This window comes from Lampetra planeri, chromosome 17 (assembly GCF_965212315.1).
Source record: "Lampetra planeri chromosome 17, kcLamPlan1.2.h2, whole genome shotgun sequence".
In the NCBI taxonomy this organism is placed as follows: Eukaryota; Metazoa; Chordata; class Hyperoartia; order Petromyzontiformes; family Petromyzontidae; genus Lampetra; species Lampetra planeri.
The window spans coordinates 6,292,824-6,313,875 of record NC_136123.1 but is presented as its reverse complement, the minus strand read 5'-3'; the positions used below and the strand labels follow the sequence as shown (position 1 = coordinate 6,313,875).

At 43.2% G+C, this 21,052-nt stretch overlaps 2 protein-coding genes across 6 annotated transcripts; one reads left to right on the top strand and one right to left on the bottom strand.

Annotated features, from left to right (window-relative positions):
• The first annotated feature begins 7,910 nt into the window (after positions 1-7,910).
• On the top strand, positions 7,911-10,049 carry LOC144723200 (uncharacterized). Its single transcript, XM_078601730.1, has one exon. The coding sequence runs from the start codon at positions 7,911-7,913 to the stop codon at positions 10,047-10,049; it is 2,139 nt and encodes a 712-aa protein (XP_078457856.1).
• A 1,428-nt stretch (positions 10,050-11,477) lies between these two features.
• LOC144723321 (uncharacterized) lies at positions 11,478-20,613 on the bottom strand. 5 transcript variants are annotated; one of them, XM_078602022.1, is made up of 9 exons: positions 20,380-20,542; positions 18,648-18,708; positions 17,258-17,324; positions 16,777-16,842; positions 16,390-16,523; positions 15,449-15,609; positions 14,396-14,543; positions 13,732-14,066; positions 11,590-12,174 (listed from the first exon to the last, which is right to left on the bottom strand). In XM_078602022.1, the coding sequence occupies exons 5-9, from the start codon at positions 16,517-16,519 to the stop codon at positions 12,064-12,066; spliced, it is 885 nt and encodes a 294-aa protein (XP_078458148.1). In that variant the 5' UTR covers positions 16,520-16,523; positions 16,777-16,842; positions 17,258-17,324; positions 18,648-18,708; positions 20,380-20,542; the 3' UTR covers positions 11,590-12,063. The 5 variants fall into 5 exon arrangements, with proteins under 5 accessions (XP_078458143.1, XP_078458144.1, XP_078458148.1 ...); XM_078602017.1 differs by lacking the exon at positions 17,258-17,324 and having other exon boundaries at positions 11,478-12,174; positions 20,380-20,562; XM_078602018.1 differs by lacking the exon at positions 17,258-17,324 and having other exon boundaries at positions 11,478-12,174; positions 18,648-18,705; positions 20,380-20,561.
• Between the last annotated feature and the right edge of the window lie 439 nt (positions 20,614-21,052).

Sequence of the window (21,052 nt, the reverse complement as noted above, 5' to 3'; positions counted from 1 at the left end):
ATTTATGCATAATATTCGATTTAAATTTCCATATCGCTGTTTGCACTGCCAAGTTATAGTTGCACAGAGAGTAGCCTTGCCTTAATGAGGTATAGAATGGCAGGAAAAAACACTTATTTTTTTCCCCTGTGACAAACGCATGTTTGTAGCATTCTAATGAAAGGCCCTAGCAAAACTAAATCTAGCACGTCTGTGACACTCTGAGTTGTCCACTTTAACTCTTTGGCCTCCATTTGCCTCTATACACATCTGAATCTGTGTAGTGGCAGAATGTTATTTTGTCAAACTCTATGGAGCACGCAGGGGCAGCAGCAGCAGCAGCACTTTTCCAGTGGTTGCCTCGGTAGACTGGGTTACTCAAAGTGCTGGGTACTCTAATGAGCTTCTGAGAGGCACAGAACATAACGTGTCGGTGCTAGTGGAGTGTTCTATGTCGGCTAGCTTCAACCTCTTGCAGGCATTAAGACATTTGGCATAATTTTTGTAAAAAAAAAAGGTGAATTTATTCAATTTACGTGCTTCCTCAGCATTGTCCAATCAGGCGTGTAGATTAATCGCGTGTCTCGGATGCCTTACTTGAGCCTCCAGATTGCCTTGGCAGATGGGAGAGCGTTTATGTTGCTGCATACTCAGCGCTGAAAAACGTCTTCACTGAATTGCAATTTTGGAAACGGTAGGGAGACTTTTTCACAGAAAATGTGTTTGTGAACAAATTATTTGTGTTTAATTTGAGACCTCAGACCTGTTGAGAGCAAATAGTGTAATTATTTTGTGTGTGCGCAAATGTTCTTATTACATGTGTATATTGTTCTCGAATGTCATACACAAGTGAATAATGGACAATTTAGAGGCCAACCAACCTTGTGAGCTAGCAGGATTTAGAACACGTTTTGTTTTACCATTCACCAGACATACTGTCAGTGTTATTCTTGAAATGACAAATACATATATAACACCACATCTTCTTCTTGGTTCTTTCGGTAAAGTCACGTAGAATGGAAATAAAATAATAATTCATTCTACGTGACTTTACCGAAAGAACCAAGATGAATCCCTGCAGCCACGAAAGCTTTCAATCGAAACACCACATCTGTTATATATATATAAACTATGAAAAAGCAATTGATTGAGTATACTGAATCATCTTTAGCAACCAATAGAAATGAACTAGGATAATAGTTTTTTTTTACCCTTCTATCTGGCAACAAAACTGACACCGTTTTTACAAGGAGTCATGTTTGCATAGACCACAATACCTGCAGTCATGCAAAAAAAAACACAACTCTGATAATGTATGCACTGTCCTTGAAGTTGATTGGTCCACACCCGAGACAGCTTTCCTTGGAGCCTAGTCTCACATGGGTTGGACCAGATGACGCCAAAAGGCGCACAACTCAAAGACAATGCACCATCAGAGTATGAGAGCTCGGGGTAAGCATTTACACCATTGGAACCTCATTTGCCAGTAAAAAATATGATAATTGTTTTTTTACCCTTCTATCTGGCAAATATTTGCAATGGTAGAAATGAACTATATGAAATAATTTAAGAGCTTAACGAAGAAGGGTACATTTCTGGGCTAAAAAGAAATGTTAAAAACAAAGGTCATGTCGAAGCTTTAAACAAGTATAACCCGTAAAAACAAAGTTTTTCACTATAAATCCTTTATATGCGTGGCGGCTAGAGTCCTCTCGTCCTCTGGCTTGAGATGGCTGTCACCTATGGGTCAGATGATTGCATTGCACCATTAAGCAATTGGTAATTAAATATAATATTTTTGTCGTAAAAAGTGTAAAATTTTAGAAAAAAAATTTCACGAACATTAATTGTCACGCACAACGAGTCTGTGTGGAAAATGTCAGCTCGATTGGATCACGGGAAGTGGGTTAAAAAACGACCGAAAGATTTGCACGGTCGTAAGCAAGCAAGCGAACTTAATATAAAGGATTTAAAAAAAAAGAGAAAAGCATGGCCACCGCAGAGGTTGAGCAATAAGATCAGCTGATGTGCAGGCGCGAGAGGCATTGTGAGACCGTTCCGGAGTGGCAAGGTCATGGAGAGACATTCATCCAACCGTGGATAGAACGTGGATGACAGCATTCTTCTTTCGGTAAAGTCACGTAGAAGGGAAATAATAAAAATAAACCAATAAAATAATTCTCACGACGTGTCGGCCACAACACAAGCAGCCGTCCTCAGGTGAAGAACAGATCTGTCGGGAAGACAGCGTTGTGGCCGAAACGTCGTGAGAATTATTTTATTATGTTTTATTTTTATTATTTCCCTTCTACGTGACTTTACCGAAAGAACCAAGAAGATGAATCCCTGCAGTCACGAAAGCTTTAAATCGAAAATTATAAACTAATTTAATTGTATTCTGCAGTGATTTCCTTCGCTTCACGATATTCCGTGTTCTACAACTGCAAATTCCATCAAGGATTCGGTTCGCAGTGGATGCATTTGTTTACATTGTTTGGGCTTTGATTCGGTTGGTTTGAGCAAATTAAAATATCCTAAAGCAATTTGGCCCACCCATCACAACACTGCATTGTTGAAAATAGCTTGGCACGCTTTGAAGGTGGCTTGGATTTGGCTAGGTCAATTAGGGAAATCGTTATTGCAAACACAAAATGCCATCCTGTTTATCCAATCTCATTTCTGCTCATTAATGCTTCAATTTGAAACGATGCTGACAATTCAAGTTTATAATTGGTTTAATTTATACTGCTCTGCGTGAGCAGTGTAGTCAGCACCATTTCTTAATGTCTCCTGTTAGTGCGGTGATTCTAGACTCAAGTACGTACTCATACTCCACCCATTCAAATGCAACTCATAAACAGTCAACTGCAATATGTATCCATAATGTTTTTTTTTTTGGGTTAGAGCGCGTAAATATAAATGTGTCGTTAAACCCGCCACCCCCCGACATAGCCAAATTAGTAATGTTTGTCACGTAAACAAAACATGGCAATTCGTTACGAGTACAGCACACCGGTGTGTTAGAGAGTAAACTCACACAACATTTACAATCTTTGTTGATTTACTCTCCAACAATTTACAATGTGGATTTGCCCTCCAAATTCACATTGTAAATTGCCTACGTGTTAAACTGCAGTATGGATATTTGGTGTTAATTTATTTGTTTAAAGTAATCCATTTCAATCGACGTAAATTAAAACATTTTGAAAATTTCACAACGAATATATAGGAAAGATATGGAGGGTAATCCATATATATAACCCTGCGATTTCGAATGGCTCTTAACAGATAAGTGGATTGAGATTTATGTGGGAGATATGTAAAGGCTTTGAAATAAAATTATATTTTCTTCATCACCTGCTCCCGAATACTTGAGGGGGAAATATACAAAATGGATCAATGTACAGAGATCATACAGGAAGTCCGTATTTTTTTTTGGCTGTTGACATATGGAAGGGTTCCATTTTGTCCATTTTTTTGTTGTCAAAGGGTTTGTTAAACAAAGTTCTGCAAGATTACTCGTTCCAACAAAGAGCGTTTGAGAATAAATCTGGGGCCAGTTAAATAGAAAAACAACAAAACTGCATAAGTTAAAACGATGCTGACCCGTCATCCAATAGTGCATTGACAAAAAGGCTGTTATTTACTTTATTATTTAATACCAATTATATTCAATGCCAAGATGTTTTCTATTCTGCCAGAACTGGACTCTGTCAGGACCTAATCCTATGCGTGTTTACTTTCTCAATTAGATTGGAACCTACAAGTGGAGTTCTTATCTTGCCCTTCTTGACTTAACAATCCATATAAATTTACATCATTTGAGTGTAATATAGTAGTGATTCTTGATTTAAGTGGTGGAGATACAAAAGTAGTGTTGCCGTTTAATTACGTCTGTACTTTTTATATGAATATTGTTTGACAGCATAACTGGGATACGCCAGCAGACCAATTTAATCGGACCAGCATTGTTAATACTAATACAGTATTGTGGACACTAACGGCTTTTTACGTATTTCAACACAGGAAAACTCTACCTGAGTATTACTGGCTGGAAATATATTTCCTTTCATTAAGCAATCTGCTGGGGGGGTTTTTTGTCTGAATTGTAATATTTGTGATTTCTTTGTTTTTTGATGAACGTGTTCCACGAAGTGTTGGCCAGGCAACATAAATGTGGGCCACTTAAATGGCAGTCTTGCCCAAACTGCTAAATTGTGTCTGGATAAAGACAAGTACATTAAGACGAATGCTTGTGGCGATCGAAACGTCGTGATCTATTATTTTTATACCTACGTGACTACCGAAAGAACTAAGCAGTAAGTACATACCTGTCAACCCCGTATTCTTGTACAGGGAAATTGAGTTTTCAGGTCCATACGGCGTACAGCCGTTTGAATACGGACAAAACAAAATTATGTCAATTTGTTTGTTTCCCACTTGTGATGGGACTTTGTAGGATGAACGTTGAGATTTATAAGAGCACGGGGTGGCCAATAAAGTCTGAATTAGTCTATAAGTTAGGCACTGTTAAAGGGTTGACAGGTATGTAAGCGCTAGATTATGTATGGACGAGCAGATTATATTGATTACAAAATATACGCTACATTGTAAAACAAAATAAATAATACTGTACAGTAGTTATAAATGTTCCAAAGATTATCCAGAGCCACTTTTACTTTCCTATTAGCAATTTCGAGATGTCAAGTCCAACAAATCAAAAATTACAAAGGTTTTATAGCAGCTCGTACACATAAGCCATATTGTATTTTATATTCAGAGAATATAATAATATAATAAAAGTACACTTATTTTATTCGAGAACAAATCGAATACAATATTAATTTATAAATACAAAAATCTGAGCATTCGTGTTTTCAGATATCAATAACCTAATAGTGTAACATGGCACCAACCTGCATCCAGCAGGTGTGCAGGTTTACCAACAGGTGAAAGTTGACCCCACTTATACACGTGGCTTTTGTTTTATCTTCACTTGCACTGCAATTTATAATGCAATTTGTGTGCACCCACTGAACAGTATGAGCGCAAACAGCTATTAAACATCTGCAAACCATGATGTCTGGACGGTTGCACAATGTAATTGTGATCACTGTGTGCCTGTTTTCGTGTCCTGGAATACCAATCTCACTTAATAGGCGACTAGTTTAGCTGACTGTATTGCATTTATCTCAACATACTAGCAGAAGTACCCGGCGTTGCCCGGGTGAAAAATATATTTCTTAATAACCTTACATATATACACAGATGGGCTGCTACCCCTGCCCCCCCAGCCACGATCTCCTCGGCCGCTGTGCAGTAATATGTACGGCCTATAGTGTGGTGGGGGTGTCGAGGCCTAGTACCGTGCAGAGCCTCCGGCCTCGCCTAAATTGCCCACCCGGCTGAGGCTGGGTACTGGGGCCGTTACCCCCCCCCCCCCCCCCGCGCTACAATAATACTGTCTAATCGCTATAATGTTATTATCTACCGACCCTATAATAGTAATTGCACACATTGGGGTGGGGGGGGAGTGAAGAGGACGTGAAACTTTGATGAATTTACCTCAGAGTCGCGTGTTAATGCGTGCGCATATTTTTAACGGGAATTAAAAATGGCGTCCACCCCGCAGCGAATGCGTCGCTACCCGTTGCCAGGGGCAACCGCCGTGGAAAACCAAACGGACCAATCGTGTCTCGCAAATCCCTCACATTTCGTCCAATGAAACTGCGTATGGTCCGGCGACACACAGACAGACACACACAGACAGATTTGCGATTTTATATATATAGATGCACTACCCTAGCACTCAGAATTACGTCAGACTAAGTTTTAAATGTTTTAACTTGCTTACGCTTTGTGCAGAACCGTGGTACGCATTAGCTAGATACGAGCATCTCAAACATTAGCCGAGTTTAAACGTGACCCGAGATTTGTTAAAAACATATGTAGAACATGGTATTTTCATTTTATCCTAGTTGGGCCATCACTGGTGTAATCCATTTGAAGTGCATATTAAATTAATTGAGGTATTGGCCAGTCATTAAGTCCACAGGATATTGTCAGCAGTGTAATTTGTGCAAGTTAACATTTTTATTTTATTTCTATTTAAAGCTTTCGTGACTGCAGGGATTCATCTTCTTGGTTCTTTCGGTAAAGTCACGTAGAAGGGAAGTAATAAAATAATAAAACATAATAAAATTCTCACGTTTCGGCTACAACTCAAGACGGCTGCTTGCGTTGTAGCCGAAACGTCGTGAGAATTATTTTGTTTTATTTTTATTATTTTATTACTTCCCTTCTACGTGACTTTACCGAAAGAACCAAGAAGATTTTTATTTTACCGTGACAAATATTGCAATGCATTGACAATAGTAGAAAGTACGTGCGTCTTACACTTTTAGGCTATTCTTTTCACATACAAATGCATCCCAGGCTTTGGCTTCCGTTTTCACTTTGCATTTCAAGTTTGCCACATCTGCAATTGCATTGAACTTTGTTAAAAAAAAATCAATAAAACACTAATAAAATTAGGTTAAACGCTTTTATGTCCTTCATACATTATATAAACACGATGACAAAATGTAAAATTAGGTTTATTTTTGTTTACAACCACGCCCATGGAAAAATGCAGCTTAAAAAATGTACAAGTAGCTTAATAGGCAGACTGCAGAATAGCACAAAAGCAAGTTACATGGTTTCAAATCCTTTAAATCAAAATGTAACGTCAATCTGAACATTTAAACGTTGACCTATGTTACGTCCCATTTGACAACTACAAGAGTTGATTTAAATTTTCATTGCAGAATACAAACGCACAGATGGTACAAATCTAAACTTAACTACTCATTACATATCATTAAATGCTTAATTCTTAAGGTTACCGAGCTGGTTAATGAAATACAATGAATAAAACATGCTGAAGGATAATTGCTTTAAATAACCGAACAGCAGATTAACTGATCTGCTAAAAATGTTAACTTAATTTTCGTACATGTAATTCCGCTTGCTGTAATGTTAAGGAAACTGAGCTACAATATAGTACAAATGTACAAGTACTGGCTGGGGGGTGGGGCGTTACCCGGACCCAAGGGATAAGGTTGTTCATGCGTGAATATGTAAGCGATGAGATCTGTGTCACAGTATGCAGAAAGATTGTATCAAATGCAATTCGAAAACTGAAGCGAAGTGTATTATCACGACCTACAACATTTCTCCTATACACTCCATCCTCTTCTGAACAAATTAGGTCTTCAATCAATGCGGTGGCATTAGATCTTGATGTAACCCTTGACAATGTCACAACTTTCCACAAGCAAAAATTGGCTTCGGCAAAGACAGTCCCAAATGATGAACGGACTGTCCTTGAGCTTTGATGGTGTTTGCAAATACAACTTGAACAGGGAACGGTCTTCGCAGTTGGAACGGAAGACTGGATTCGTTGCTGATCACTGTAATGCGAGGAATGAAAACTCTTCCCATGAAGATAAACGGTCAATCATCGCGTCAATGCAAAGCCTTGTCAATTGGTAGATTCAGTCTTATTTTCTCTCCACCTGAAGACCGCTTTGTGTTGCGATCGAAACGTCGTGGGTTTTTTTGCTTTTAATTTTTGGTTTCCATCTACGTGACTTTACCGAAAGAACCAAGAACATGAGATGCAGTCTCGTTCCACTGCAGAGACCTTGGTTCTCCATAGGGGTCGGCACGGTTTGGCTCAAACCACCAAACCGCGGTTTGAACCGAACCAAATCGGTTTGGTTTGGCTCTGTTTGAACTGGTTCGGTTTGGTTTGGGGCTACGAAAACCGACTCGGTTTGGCTCGGACAGGGTGGAACCGGCTCAAACTAGTTTGGTTGGTTGTAAAGGCGACACGAAAGGACATGCTGTAGTTGCCTTTGCCTGCGAATTCACTTTGCAATTGCATCTCCATGGCTCGAGCGGCTCAAGACGGCGCCATCCCCGGCGGCTCCAGCATCACAAGGTATCTCATCCACGACGTGGAAGAGACCAAACACGCCGGTAGCGACGAGGAGCCGATGGCGAGCGAACGTAAGAGCCCGGACGCCACGCGCGGCGACACGCGGCAGAGCCTCATGCGCACCCTCGGCGCCGCAGCGCTGCAGACCGCGACGCAGCCCAAGCCCAAGAAGGCCCGTGTGTCCCGAGCGCTGTGGCACGACGAGTACTTTGAGACGAGCCAGGCCGCGGGCGACGTGCAGAGCCGGACCTGCAAGATCTGCACCCTCCAGTACGCGGGCTCCACCTCCTCGGGCACCCGTATCAAGCATCTCAAGACCCATGGGATCGTCAACCCCGAGTCGCCCACGGTCGTCACGTCGCCGCCGACGGGGAAGGGTTTGCTCGTGCAGTCCAAGATGGCCACGCCCATGTCAGCGCACGCGAGCAAGGCCATGGACAGCTTTGTCGCCGAGTACATCGCGACGAGTGGTCTAGGCCATAAACACGTAACATCGGATCCCTTTACGACTCTTCTTCAACGAGCTGCCCCGGGTTACGAGCCCAAGTCTGAGCGCACGGTCAAGCGCCGCATGCTCGAGATGTATGTCGTCCTCAAGCTACTCGTGCTACAGTACTTTACTACTTTTGGCTCTTGCGTCTCCTTGACCTACGACGGTTGGACAAACGACGCCATGACCGGCTTCTTCTCGGTCACCCTCCACTGGATGGACCCGGCGTCGTTCTCCATGTGCAACTGCATCATTGACTTCTTTTGGGTGGCCCCGGGCGAAGGCGTGGGCAAGCGCATGGCGCAGCGCCTGCACGAGCTGCTCGACGACTTTGGCGTGTGGCCGCGCCTGCTCGCCGTCGTCACCGACAGCGGTTCTGACGCCGTCGCATCCGCTAAGTCCCTCACGCTCCTCGAGGGGAGCAACCTGCGCTCGACGTGCTGCTTGCGGTGCATCGCGCACTGCGTCAACCTCGGCGTCAAGGCCTCATTCGGCGCGTTCGAGACACTGCTGCGCAGCCTCCGCGCGACGCTCGGCGCTATCCGCAAGAGCAAGACGAAGAGGGCGGCCTACACGTCGCTCGCGCGGCACTACCTCAAGTGCCCGCTGCAGCCGCCTTGCCTCGACGTGGTCACACGTTGGGGTAGCACGTACGTGATGCTCACGGCGTCGCTAAGGCAGCGCCAAGTGATCGACGCCATCTGCCTTGAGCCCGGCTGGTCGCGGAGCCAGGCCGGCTTGTCGGACGAGCAGTGGGAGCAGGCGGCGCTGCTCTGCCAGTTCTTGGAGAAGCCGGCGGCCATCTCCGATGCCATGGGCGCCGAGGAGTACTGCACCATCTCGAACGCCATCACGGCGCAGGAGGCTCTCTTGAGCCACTGCATGACCCACCGCCCGAGTCCTCATGTGGTCGTGAGCTCGGCCGCCGTGACCATCTCCGACTACATGGTCAAGTACAGCGACCTTCTCTCGTCCGAACCAAGCCGCGTCGCCCGCTTTCTCGACCTGCGCCACCCCAAGCCCGCGGCCTCGAGCACCGAGTACAGCAATATCAAGGACATGATGACGGACATTCTCAACCAGCGCTACCCAGCGTTGACGACGGACGCGGCGCCGAAGGCGGCGCCGCGTGGCGGCATTAACATCCTCTTTGACATGGTCTACGCGCCCAACGCTCACGACGGCGCCGCCTCCGAGGTCGACCGCTTCCTGCTTGAGCCGACTCAGGACCTGAGCATGGACGTCGTCGAGTGGTGGAAGCTGTACGGCGGCAAGTACCCACGCCTACGACGCGTGGCCCTCGACTATTTGCCTATCCCGGCGTCGTCCGTGCCCTCCGAGAGAGCAAACTCGGCCGCCAAGCGCTCCTTTCTCGACCGACCAAACCTGCACAAGTGCACGTTCAAGGCCGAGATGTGTGTGCGCTCGTGGGCGCGGATGTTGCCTAGTGTTGGGGTTTCACTGCCATTGAACTACCACACTGCGTTCAAGGACATTGGGCGTGCCAAGCTTAAGGAGATGGCTGTGGACGACATCGTCGTCCAGTACTTGCTAGTGAATCTCAATATGAAGAAAGCCTGCGTAGAAATTAGCGATTAATACACTTGATATTTGTATTGAATGCGAATATTGTTTGCCGCGCATCTTTTCGGTTCAAGCCAACTCAAGAGGTTTGGTTTAGCTTAGTTTGGTTTTGGTTTGGTTTGGTTCAGTCGTCGCTGGTTTGGTTTGGTTTGGCTTGCTCAATTTGAAACCAGTTTGAGTCGGTTCAAACCGTGCCGACCCCTAGTTCTCCAGTTATTTTGAATCGACGATTGCTGCTACAACTTTCAAACATAGCTTGTGAAGGGGCAGTTGTAACGTAAACTCTGGAAGGTAAAGCGACTGCTGAACAGCACGATCATGTTTTTATACTTATAACTTTCTTACCAACCCCTACTGGACATCTGTAAAAAAAAGAGCTTAATAGCTCACCGGATTCTGCAATTTTAAATATTCTTACGTACATCAGCCCAATGATGGCAAATTAACGTGATAATAAATCGCGTTACTGCCATCTGCTTTGATCCACATTGCTCACCGTAGCTTTTGGGCTATTCAGAAGGTACCACTGAATTATCCGGGGGGAGGGGACAATAACAAATGTTTCGCATGGATTTACTTAAAAAAAAAGCCCAAGATAAAGCATTATAAAATCACTACAACTATTATTGTACAATGATGAACAAATTACAATTAAAATAGGGTTAAGTTTTTTGTAAAATTGTGAATGGGATAAATCCCCCCCCCCCCCCCCTGTGGTTGATAACACTAACAATACTTTTGGTTCCTGGGTTATTTCCTAATTGCTTATGCCTCAAAAGCAAAGAAAATGCCTATTCCCCACAAACGTTGCTTTTATGACCAGGACAGTGATATTTTGAAATGTACCTATTTTCCTGAACATTCCAGATAGATTCAGTGCCGAGTAAACTTCGAGTAACTTCTAGAACATTTTAGAACTTTCCAGTAATATAAATAGTAGTATAAATACAGGGGCCTTAAGCCCACCAGTTCAGTTTAGTTCCAGCTGCCTAAGTGGATACATATGAACCTTATGGCGGTACCTCGGGATACCATAGTACCCCGGCTCTCGCATAATGTCCACTTTGTCACTTTGTCTGTTGATGGTCGGCGATGCAGCAATCGACTCATCTCGACGAGCTGTACACGATGCACCACTACGGTGCGTACGAGCGTTCAGGGTTTCAGCGCAATCGTCCTCGCTGCGTTTCAACATCGCGGAGTGGCACTGATTTCGAATTGATTGGTACACCAGTCGTGGAGTTAAGTACACCCCTGGAAAAAAGTGTCCCAGAAATACAATATTTAATTGCCTCGGCCAGTTTGTATTATTTGGTACCCCGGGGTACCGCCATAAGGATATCTGCATTTTTCTGTGATGGCATTAAGAGGCTGCAAGCATCTGGCAGACGCATTTTGCTACGTCTGCGGCCAATTTATCAAGACGAGAGCGAAAAAGTAATCTGTGAAAGCATCTGACATATATTTGGGCATGCCTGTCGAGGATCAAGACAAACCCTGGGCACCTCATTTCACCTGCAAGCAATGCAAAAAAAAAACAAAGTAAGATGGACAATTGTTGCTCGGAATTTTGTTATAAACTACATTTGGGGGCTGATTCGTAAAAGTGATTTACAGTATAATCGTAAATCTCGAAAAACTACTAAATCTTTCGTAGTCATTTTTGTATTACTTTAGTATAAATACATGTTAATTTTGAGTAATTTAGTTTTTTTCTGTGAGCTAAAAGACACATTCGCCCGTTTTCTTATTGAAAATAGGTCAATTTAAAAATATCACTGTCCTGGTCACAAAAGCAAAGTTTGTGGGGAATAACAGCCATTTTCTATACTTTTGAGGCATAAGCAATTACGAAAGAACACTTACTACCCAGGAACAAAAATTGTGTTACATTGTGTAATGGTTTCCTTTCTCCGTGTACCGGAAAGAAACGGCATTACATTTTGGGAGGCAAGTACCGCGTGAGACTCGCACACACACGCTCGCGCAAAACTACTTTCTTATATATACAGTGACATGCAAACAATGTTCATTTGTTGAAACGAGTAGAGAATTTTGGAGAGACTGGGCTGGTAAGGGGCTTGTCACTGCCCATCACCTCCAATTTCTTGTACCGTCGTACAGGGTTGGCCTTGTGTACCTGCAGCACAGTGCGAACAACAACAATATAGCAACAAGCCTCAGCATTGACCAGGCCGTAGCATGCAATGGACTTGAAATTCTGTAAAATTAACATCCAGTCGAGGTGAGCATGTGTCCCAAGTGCAGAACGAGTAGTTTGTTATGCATCCTGTTTTCGAAATTGAAGAAAAATAATTGTATTAATGTGTAATGAGCTTTAGTGAAGCTCATCTAATCGCCAAGGAATTTATTTCTAAAAACTCAAATGACAGTCGGCAGCATATGTTCTGGAAAATGTAAGCATACAATAGCTCTACAGATGCCCCATGTACCACCATGGAAATTCTACAATGCCAACTCCATGAGATGGAGAAGCAATTTCCCAAGCAATACCATATGTGATGGTTGACATTTTGCAGCGTATATTTTCCAGCCTTGGCAACATGCACTCTTTTATGGTTATAATGAATCCTCACCAAAGCATCTCTTGAATTTCTGGAAGTATTTTTAGTAATGCCGAGCTTGACAGCTGGCCCAACTACTGATATGGCCAGCTACTACAGAGCAACGTGTATATATAGTATTGCTTGTCATAAAATGCAAGTGCTGAATGATGGGAATGTTACGATCCTAAAAATATATATTTATTTTTATACACACAAGTTAATAGAACTGCACGTAAGAATGCATGTCTTGTATGTGTATACCACTATATTCCAAAGATTAATGATAGATTTGACATTACCACAATGCCTAAGAAAAAACTTAGAATTTAATTTATTCCATATACTGGAAGGGGAAGATCATTCCATAGGTTATTAACTATGAGCCAAGAATGTTTGTATGTCCCGCGCGTGACGTCACTCCACGTCGACCAGCCCCCTCATTAATAATCATGAACAGGTAACGTCCTCCAAATGGACCCCCCCCCCGCCATTAATAATAATTAGCGGGTGACATCACTCCACATGGGGGGTGCGAGGGGCCTCCTCCTCCTCAACTTACAACCCTCACTACAAAAGCAGAACCCTCAAGTCACACGATCTCCGTCACGCTATTGAGACATGGAAGTAAAAAGGACGTCACGATGAGCAAGGGATTATCACCTTTAAATGAAATAGGTCTGTCACCGCGCCCTTACAAATTGCACACGAATGAAAGCAATGAATATCACGTTGCGGTCTGCTTTTTGCTTGCAAGTTTCAGATTTACTGCAATACACCCGTCCTTGTACAGGCAAAAGGCGAGTAACAAAAGAATAAGTTAACTTTATATACTGCGTGTTCCCAAAAATTTCATTCTTAAATGGTACTCTAAGGCAAATATTACAAAATGCATTAACACCATTGTCCATCAGAGCAACACAAGTTGACAACACCAAAACATGTGTACTCGGCCTATACAATTGTGAAAACATCCAAATAATATATATTCTTGGTTCTTTCGGTAAAGTCACGTAGAAGGGACTTTACCGAAAGAACCAAGAATATGAATCCCTGCTGTCACGAAAGCTTTAAATCAAAATCCAAATAATACTTCAAACTGCTGGCTTCAATCAAAAAACAGGACATCACACCTTCGACTGCAGCTTGTCTGCTGGTGCAATCTTAGCCGCACTCTTGCCCGTAGGCCCTGCTCGGCTCTTTGTCTCCCAGTTCAAGCAGTGCAGACCAAGGGGACGAGGTGGAGGTCTAGAGCCACCCGGCTGCCCGGCTTTCGTCACCGGTATCACAGGGTGCCGAGTTGAAGGGGCTGGCCTGGCGTTCTCCTCTCCCCGAGACACGGTGCTTCTGCTGTTTGTGGTTTTCCGCACACAAGCTCGTTTGGCCAGAGGTTGAACCGACTGTACTTTTCGCGGTGCATTTCGTTGACTGGTGGCGTCAGTTTTCAGTTTCTTCACGTTTGGCTCACCTATGGGTAAAATGCAACAGCCAAACATTCCACACATAAGATTCCAGCAATCTTTTGGAGCTCTTTTGAAGATGTAATTGTTATTGTTTATAATAGTAGCATTGAACTAGGTAGTCATTATTTGCTCTCGCATCTATACTCCCCACCTTCACAAACCCACACTAACCAGCATGGTAAAGTCCAGTGAAATAACTCCCCATTACCTGTACAGGCTTCATGCAGCATTATATTGACAACTAGAGTAATTCTCCCCAGTATTTAGACAATATTGCACTGCACAGGTAAATATTCTGTAGTTCATTACATAGCCGTGTCATGCAGTCACCCACTTGTCTGTGGTGCTGTCATCCTTGACTTCAACCGTGTAGACATGCAGGAGTTGCTGGCGACACCTGCGTCACCCCCTTCACGTTTTCTCTTCAACACAGGTAAGCCTCCAGCCAGCCGACTGGACATCACTTGCTGCAAACTCTTGGCCTGCAACAAGAAAGCCATAAAATAAAAACGTTTGTTCACTTCATCAGAGATGGACCCTAAAGTCACTATTTTTGGCCCATTTCATAGTTCGCAAGTCTCAAGGATGATCATTGATTCACGATAATCCCTATACCCACACATCCCTTTTTTCCCTTGCCTACAGCATCATTAAATGTTTCTGTGCCTCCATTTCTCAATTTCTTGGGTTTCCCATGGTCTTTCAGTGTGGGTCTGATTCGAACCCTTTAGGGCAGTGATGTTTTACTTTTACTGCAGCCTTGCACCCCCCCTTTGGTTGTGAATCGTGAAAAAATGTATGCTAATACATAGGTTTGATGAAACCAAGTAGTTGTACTTACATGCCCGTGCTTAATTTGTGTTTCGATGATTTACCTTAAAAAAAATCTGCAATGTGTCGCACTCCCAGAAAGGGCATCTCACCCTCCCCCAGGGGAGCGTGCACCCCAGGCTAAGAACCACTGCTTTAGGGTTTACATGAAGGAGAAATGAGAATAGGTTTTCCCCTTTTTTCTGGCAACAGGTGTTGATGTTAAAACACCAAACTGAAACCTTTTACAAGGAATCATGTCTGCATTAACCACAATACTTGTGGTCAGAATGCAAACGAAATACTCTGATAATATATGCATTGTCTTTGAAAGAAAAAGATGAACACTTTTTTGGTTTAGACATTTCTAAGTTAACAAGTTCAAATAACGTTCCTCATGCGGAGTGCACACACGCCTGTATTTTCATGCAGCGTGGTTAGAGTGAGCGCACAACTGTCCCCAAAACTGGGGGAATGTTACCGTGAGTCTCCAGGATAATCCGCAAGGCTTGTATGCAATGTGTCTTGGCATTCAGAGGGTATCGTAACGCCGCTCATACCAAAGGTTCACACTTACCGCAACAATGCTGTTTTTTGAACGTCGGTGGGTTTTGTCTGTACTCTGTGTGGCTCCCAGCGATGGCTGCTGCATGGCGTGCCGCTTAATTCTTCCATCCGTGTGGAAATTGAAACCCACTGGGAAAGTGGGCATGCACGTGGACTTGAGAGGCATGTGCACTTAGCAAAAAAAAAAGAGATTGAATAGTTTTAGTATCAAATTCGTGCTGGTAATTGAAAACATGTTTTGTTTTTAAAATGCAACACTGACATTTTTCAACTGTCCCCTAATGGGAAAACTATTTCATTATTAAAATACATTTGCACATGCATACAACCAACCTTTGCCAGTTACGTAACAAATTGTTCACGCACACAAAAACTTGCCTTTTTAGCATGACAGTACATTATCAACAGACATTAAGGACAGTATAATTTTGCTGGCCCAGTAACCCATAGCTTGTAGCGATTCTTCTACACCTCTTCCTTACATGCATGTTGAACTTTTTTTGCACCGTACATAGCCAACCACGCAAATCGGACTATTAAAATGGCCAGTGTTTGGAACTACCGATACCAACTCAAAATATATCGGGTTTCGATGAAATGAAATAGCTCGGCGTATTTGAATATTGATATTTTAATGAGTTTCGTAACTTGTTTTCCAATTTGAATGGCAAATCAACTCATTGTGAATTGCATGTTGTTTTTACCATGTTCACAATTATTACTGTAATTCGATTGATTTCATTACATCGCTCGTTTTTGCTTAACACTTTCAGCATTCTTATGCATTTCACAAAATATAAGGGGTGTATTAAACGTATATCACTTTTCAAAGCAGGATAAGTTATTTGGAAGGCATATACATTATTTATCATAGTAATCAATTCTCAAACAAATGGCACTTAAGAACAAAGTAGTGTATTAACAAAGTATATGTTTAATTTAAAATTCAACCTGAGCTATGCTGCACCATCCGTAGTGATTTCTGGGCCATCTCTCGGTGCCTTTTAAGCTCCAGTTGCAGCTGCTTAATCTTCTCCAGCTCCATCTCCTCCGTGGTCTTTGCCTTGTTGGTCACGTCCATGCGTCTATTAAAAAAAATCAAGGGCATTGGAGAAACATAACCTTAAATTAGTATTTTACCCATACTTATGTACCATGGCATATATCTGAGCCCCACCACATGCAAATTATGCCTTGCCAAGCAAAACATTTAAGCCATGCAAGCAATTCTAAGCAAGCGTTTCTCCACTGCAGGTGACAATGCTAAAAGCATGTCTTGGTGGGGTCTCAGTTTTATGTGTGGGCCACAGCTGAATACACTACCACAGGTACACTTACTTGGCAGGCACATGGTAAAGGGGGCGTTTCTGACCAATGGCTTTGAACTTGGATGGAAGGGCAATGCTGGGAAGGAAATACCAAAAAAACACTCCACCAAACTGTAGATATTTGCTCCATGGCTGCACTCTCCATCTGTACAATCAAATTCTCCTGTGCGTCATTCCTTGCGTTTAGGAGTGCCTCAACTCTATAAGATCAGGGTTTAATTCTAGATTTAACCGAAAGAAACAAATACAAATCACGACGTTTCGGAGGCAACACAAGCCTCCGTCTTACCTACGTGACTTTACCGAAAAAACCTAAGAATATGAATCCTTGCAGTCACGAAAGCTTCAAATCTAGAATTATTATTTTATTATTTCCCTTCTACGTGACTTAACCGAAAGAAACAAATAATAATTCCTGCAGTCACGAAAGTTCTAAAATTAAGATTTAGTAGAGTCCCGAACCTCTATATTCCAATATAGTTAACATTTACCTGCTGGCCCGCCCATGCTGCACATCTGTGAAAAAGCACTGCGTGGCTCATTGGGGATACCTCCAGTCTAAATAAAGAATCAGAGAAAAGATTAACATCTACCATTCAACAGTAGTATACATTGTATAAATTGTTGAGAGGCCACCATCCTTGGTACTCATACAATTTAACAAACTATGGTTACTCTACAGCTACCAAGATTGTTCATAAGAAATACATGTTTTGAATTACTATCTTTTTCGTGTAATCTGCAGTCTTCCCACTCTTATCATATATCTCTGGCTTCTCTTTGCGTAATCAAAAAGGGTAATTTTACAAAACGTCACCTGTTATGTTTCATAATGCATTTTTTTGGGGTTAGCACCACCCGCCGCAGTCAATATGCCTACTATAAGCACCCAGGAATGTCTGTTCTTAACGCTCGTGACGTCACTCACATTGACCATTCCCCCTAATTAATTTTCAGTAGCAAGTGACGTCATCCAAATGGACCCCCCCCCCCCCACTAATAATAATGTGCAAGAGACATCACTCCACATCGACCAGCTCCCCTCATTAATAATCATGAACAGGTTATGTCCTCCAAATGGACCCCTCCCCTCAATTAATAATAATTAGCGGGTGACGTCACTCCACATGGGGGGCCGAGGTGCCTCCTCCCCCCTCCTCGGTGTCAACTCACAACCCTCACGACAAAGGCAGAACCCTCACGTCACACGATCTCCGTAACGCTGTTGAGACATCAAAGTGAAAAGGACGTCACGATGAACAAGGGATTATAACCTTAAAATGAAATAGGTCTGCATCACCACGCCCTTATAAATTGCACACGAATTGATGCAATGAATATGACGTCGCAGTCTGCTTTTCGCTTGCAAGTTTCAGATTTACTGCAATACACCTGTCCTTGGATGGGCAAAAGGCTAGTTAGTAAGATTTGTCACGTAAACAGAACATGCCAATTCGTTCCTAATACAGCACATCGGTGTGTTGGAAAGCAAAGCCACAACGTTTACAATCGGAGTACGACGTTTCGCCAGTAATTACAACTAGCTTCATCAGGCGACAGCCAGATTTTTTTTATGTGACAACCCTTACTAATTCGCTGTCGGGTGGTGGCGGGTTTAACGACATATTTATATATTTACGCGATCTAACCCCAAAAAAACCTGTATTATGGATATTGGTCGCGAAAGCCTACCACGCGTTGGACTACGTCAGTGGTATTGACGCATGCGTCGTTTTTTGTGCTTGTGCGCGCACCACTGCCAACGCATTAGCATCAAGTAATGTTTGACTTAACAAAGCACTCGAACGCCCTCTAGTGGACGATGGAAACATCGCAGAGAACAACTCTCAAGCGCACACCGCCGTGCTAAGCCGTACGTACCCACGTGGCGAGCAGGTCTTCGACTTCATCGCTGTGTCCGTGGCCACGTCGTTCGTGTCTACTGGGGGAGCATATGTAACGACACAAAAGGCACATACAATACAAAACCCAAAGGAAACTCCAAAGTCTTAACGCTCTTCCGATATTAGGAAGGCATTGGATTCCTTGCAAATTTTAAATCATCTGGATTGAAAACTAATTTAGTTAGAATTGCTTGTTGTGTTTCGTTTGTCGTCCTTTCTCCGCACCTCCGATGAACACGGTTGGCTACGTACGATGCGAAAGTTCACCATAAATACATTTACAGATGCATTTGGCACAATCCACTGCTGGATGAGGGCATCTTCACACCGTATATGTTGCGGTGGTTATTGACCATACTTCACCACGCTGGTAAATGCGAGTTGAAAACAAAGTAAGGAAGTCATTGCGTTGTGTTGCACTGCCCTCTGCTGGCCTCACTATACCGTGGAGCTGTAAATACACAGCACCAAAACAAACCACCGTGTTTCCATACATTCTAAGCAAAGTGTTGATTCTCTGTAAAATCCGCAGTAAACAAGACGCCGAAAATCATTAACGGATTCACTTTTGATTAGCGCGACGAGAACATCAAACGCAACACGGAAATGTGCAAAATATGTCTGAAATATAATACATTAATGATTTACCCCTAAGACACGTGTCTTTGCACACAAAAAAACACAATTATTTCGTGCAGACAAATGTATATAACGAAATACTTTGTGCTGTGGACAGGCGATATATATGAAGCGTAACTGTCCGATAATTTTACTTAAATTATCCACGACGCTAATTCCAGCGCACTTTTAACACGGAAACCGATTGTCTACACCCCCAATATTACACAAACACGTCTCTTATCGGTCTTCTTGTGTATGGGTATTAGTATCAATGTGCGAGAGAGAACGTCAGCCGGAGAAGATGGAGCGATCACCATCGGCTCGTGTAGTCGCGAGTCTGTGCGGATTCTAATTTGAAGCGGGTGCCATCCATCCAGCAGTGTATTGACCATGGCTTGTCGCCACAGGATACGTGGTACAGTACTTGTACATGTTGTGAGTTTACTCTCCAACACACTGGTGTTGTACTAATAACGAATTGGCACGTTGCCTTTACGTGACAAACCTTACAAATTGCCGGATGGTGGCGGGTTTAACGACACATTTAGATTCACGCGATACAACAAAAACAACACATTATGGATACATATTGCAGGTAGCTATTCATGGTTTGCATGCGAATGGGTGGAGTATGAGTACTTGAGGTTACAATCACCGCACTAACAGAAGACATTAAAGAAATGGTGCCGACTGTATAAAATACACCAATTATCAACTCGAAATGTCAGCATCGTTTCAAACTGAAGCATTAACTAGCAGAAATTAGATTGCATAAACAGGATGGCATTCTGTGTTTGCAATAATGATATCACTAATTGACAGAGCCAACTACAAGCCATCTTCAAGCGATGTTCAACAATGCCGCGTGGTCGTAATTGGTGGGCCCAAAACTCCTTACGGATATTTGAATTTGCTCAAACCAACCTAATAAAACCCCAAACGTCAACAAATGCATCCACCACGAACCGAATTTGCGGTTATTGTATAACACGAAAGAAATTAAAAAAAAACCCTATATCATGGATGATATTTGATCGTGAAAGCCTTCTATACTTAGTAACGTGTTAAAGTGACTTAACGAAACTCACCGTCCGCGCCGACACCACTTGCCTCCACACCTCGCGACGCGCTCGTAATCATTTACGCCGATTAATTAAGACGCTCCCAACAAATTAACCGGTGTTATAACTCGCTCCGGCCGCCTCCGCTGCTCTTGTTAACACAAACAAACAACTTCCTACGACGACGACGACGACGACGCCACCAAAAAATGTAAAAATTTTAAATTTTGCACGCCCCAAACCGACTTCCGGTACACAACGGAAATCTTTTAAAATCGACCAATCCAGTGAGAGAACGCGAGTCCCCGCCCCTCCCCGGTACGCCCCGCCGATTGGCTGAAATTTATCCCCCGCCGATTGGCTGTAATTTACCCCCCGCTGATTGGCTGAAATTTACCCCGCCTCCCCAAACCACTCCCCCTCCTCCCCACCACCGTTCCCCAAAATTCGTTGGGGGAGTTTGAATTCACTGAGCCCCGCCCCCCACACTTCACCGTCCCCCACCCACCCCACCCCACCCCCCTCTTGCCAAATGAGAGGTTTTCCCCCTCGGCACCGACGTATTTTTGAGGTCATTCGAGGGGAAAGTTAAGGGAAGTTACGCTCGCCATCACCATCATCATCAACAACAACAAGCTTTTCACCACCGTTCAATGCTTGACCAGCGTGGTGTGGTATGGTTAATGACCGAAATGGGGGT

Coding starts and splice junctions, on each gene's coding strand:
- LOC144723321 (XM_078602017.1), bottom strand. CDS start 20,431: ATGATTACGAGCGCGTCGCGAGGTGTGGAGGCAAGTGGTGTCGGCGCG. Junction 18,709..20,379: donor AAGTGGTGTCGGCGCGGACG/GTGAGTTTCGTT, acceptor ATGCTCCCCCAG/TAGACACGAACGACGTGGCC. Junction 14,067..14,395: donor GATGACAGCACCACAGACAA/GTGGGTGACTGC, acceptor TTTTACCCATAG/GTGAGCCAAACGTGAAGAAA.
- LOC144723200 (XM_078601730.1), top strand. CDS start 7,911: ATGGCTCGAGCGGCTCAAGACGGCGCCATCCCCGGCGGCTCCAGCATC.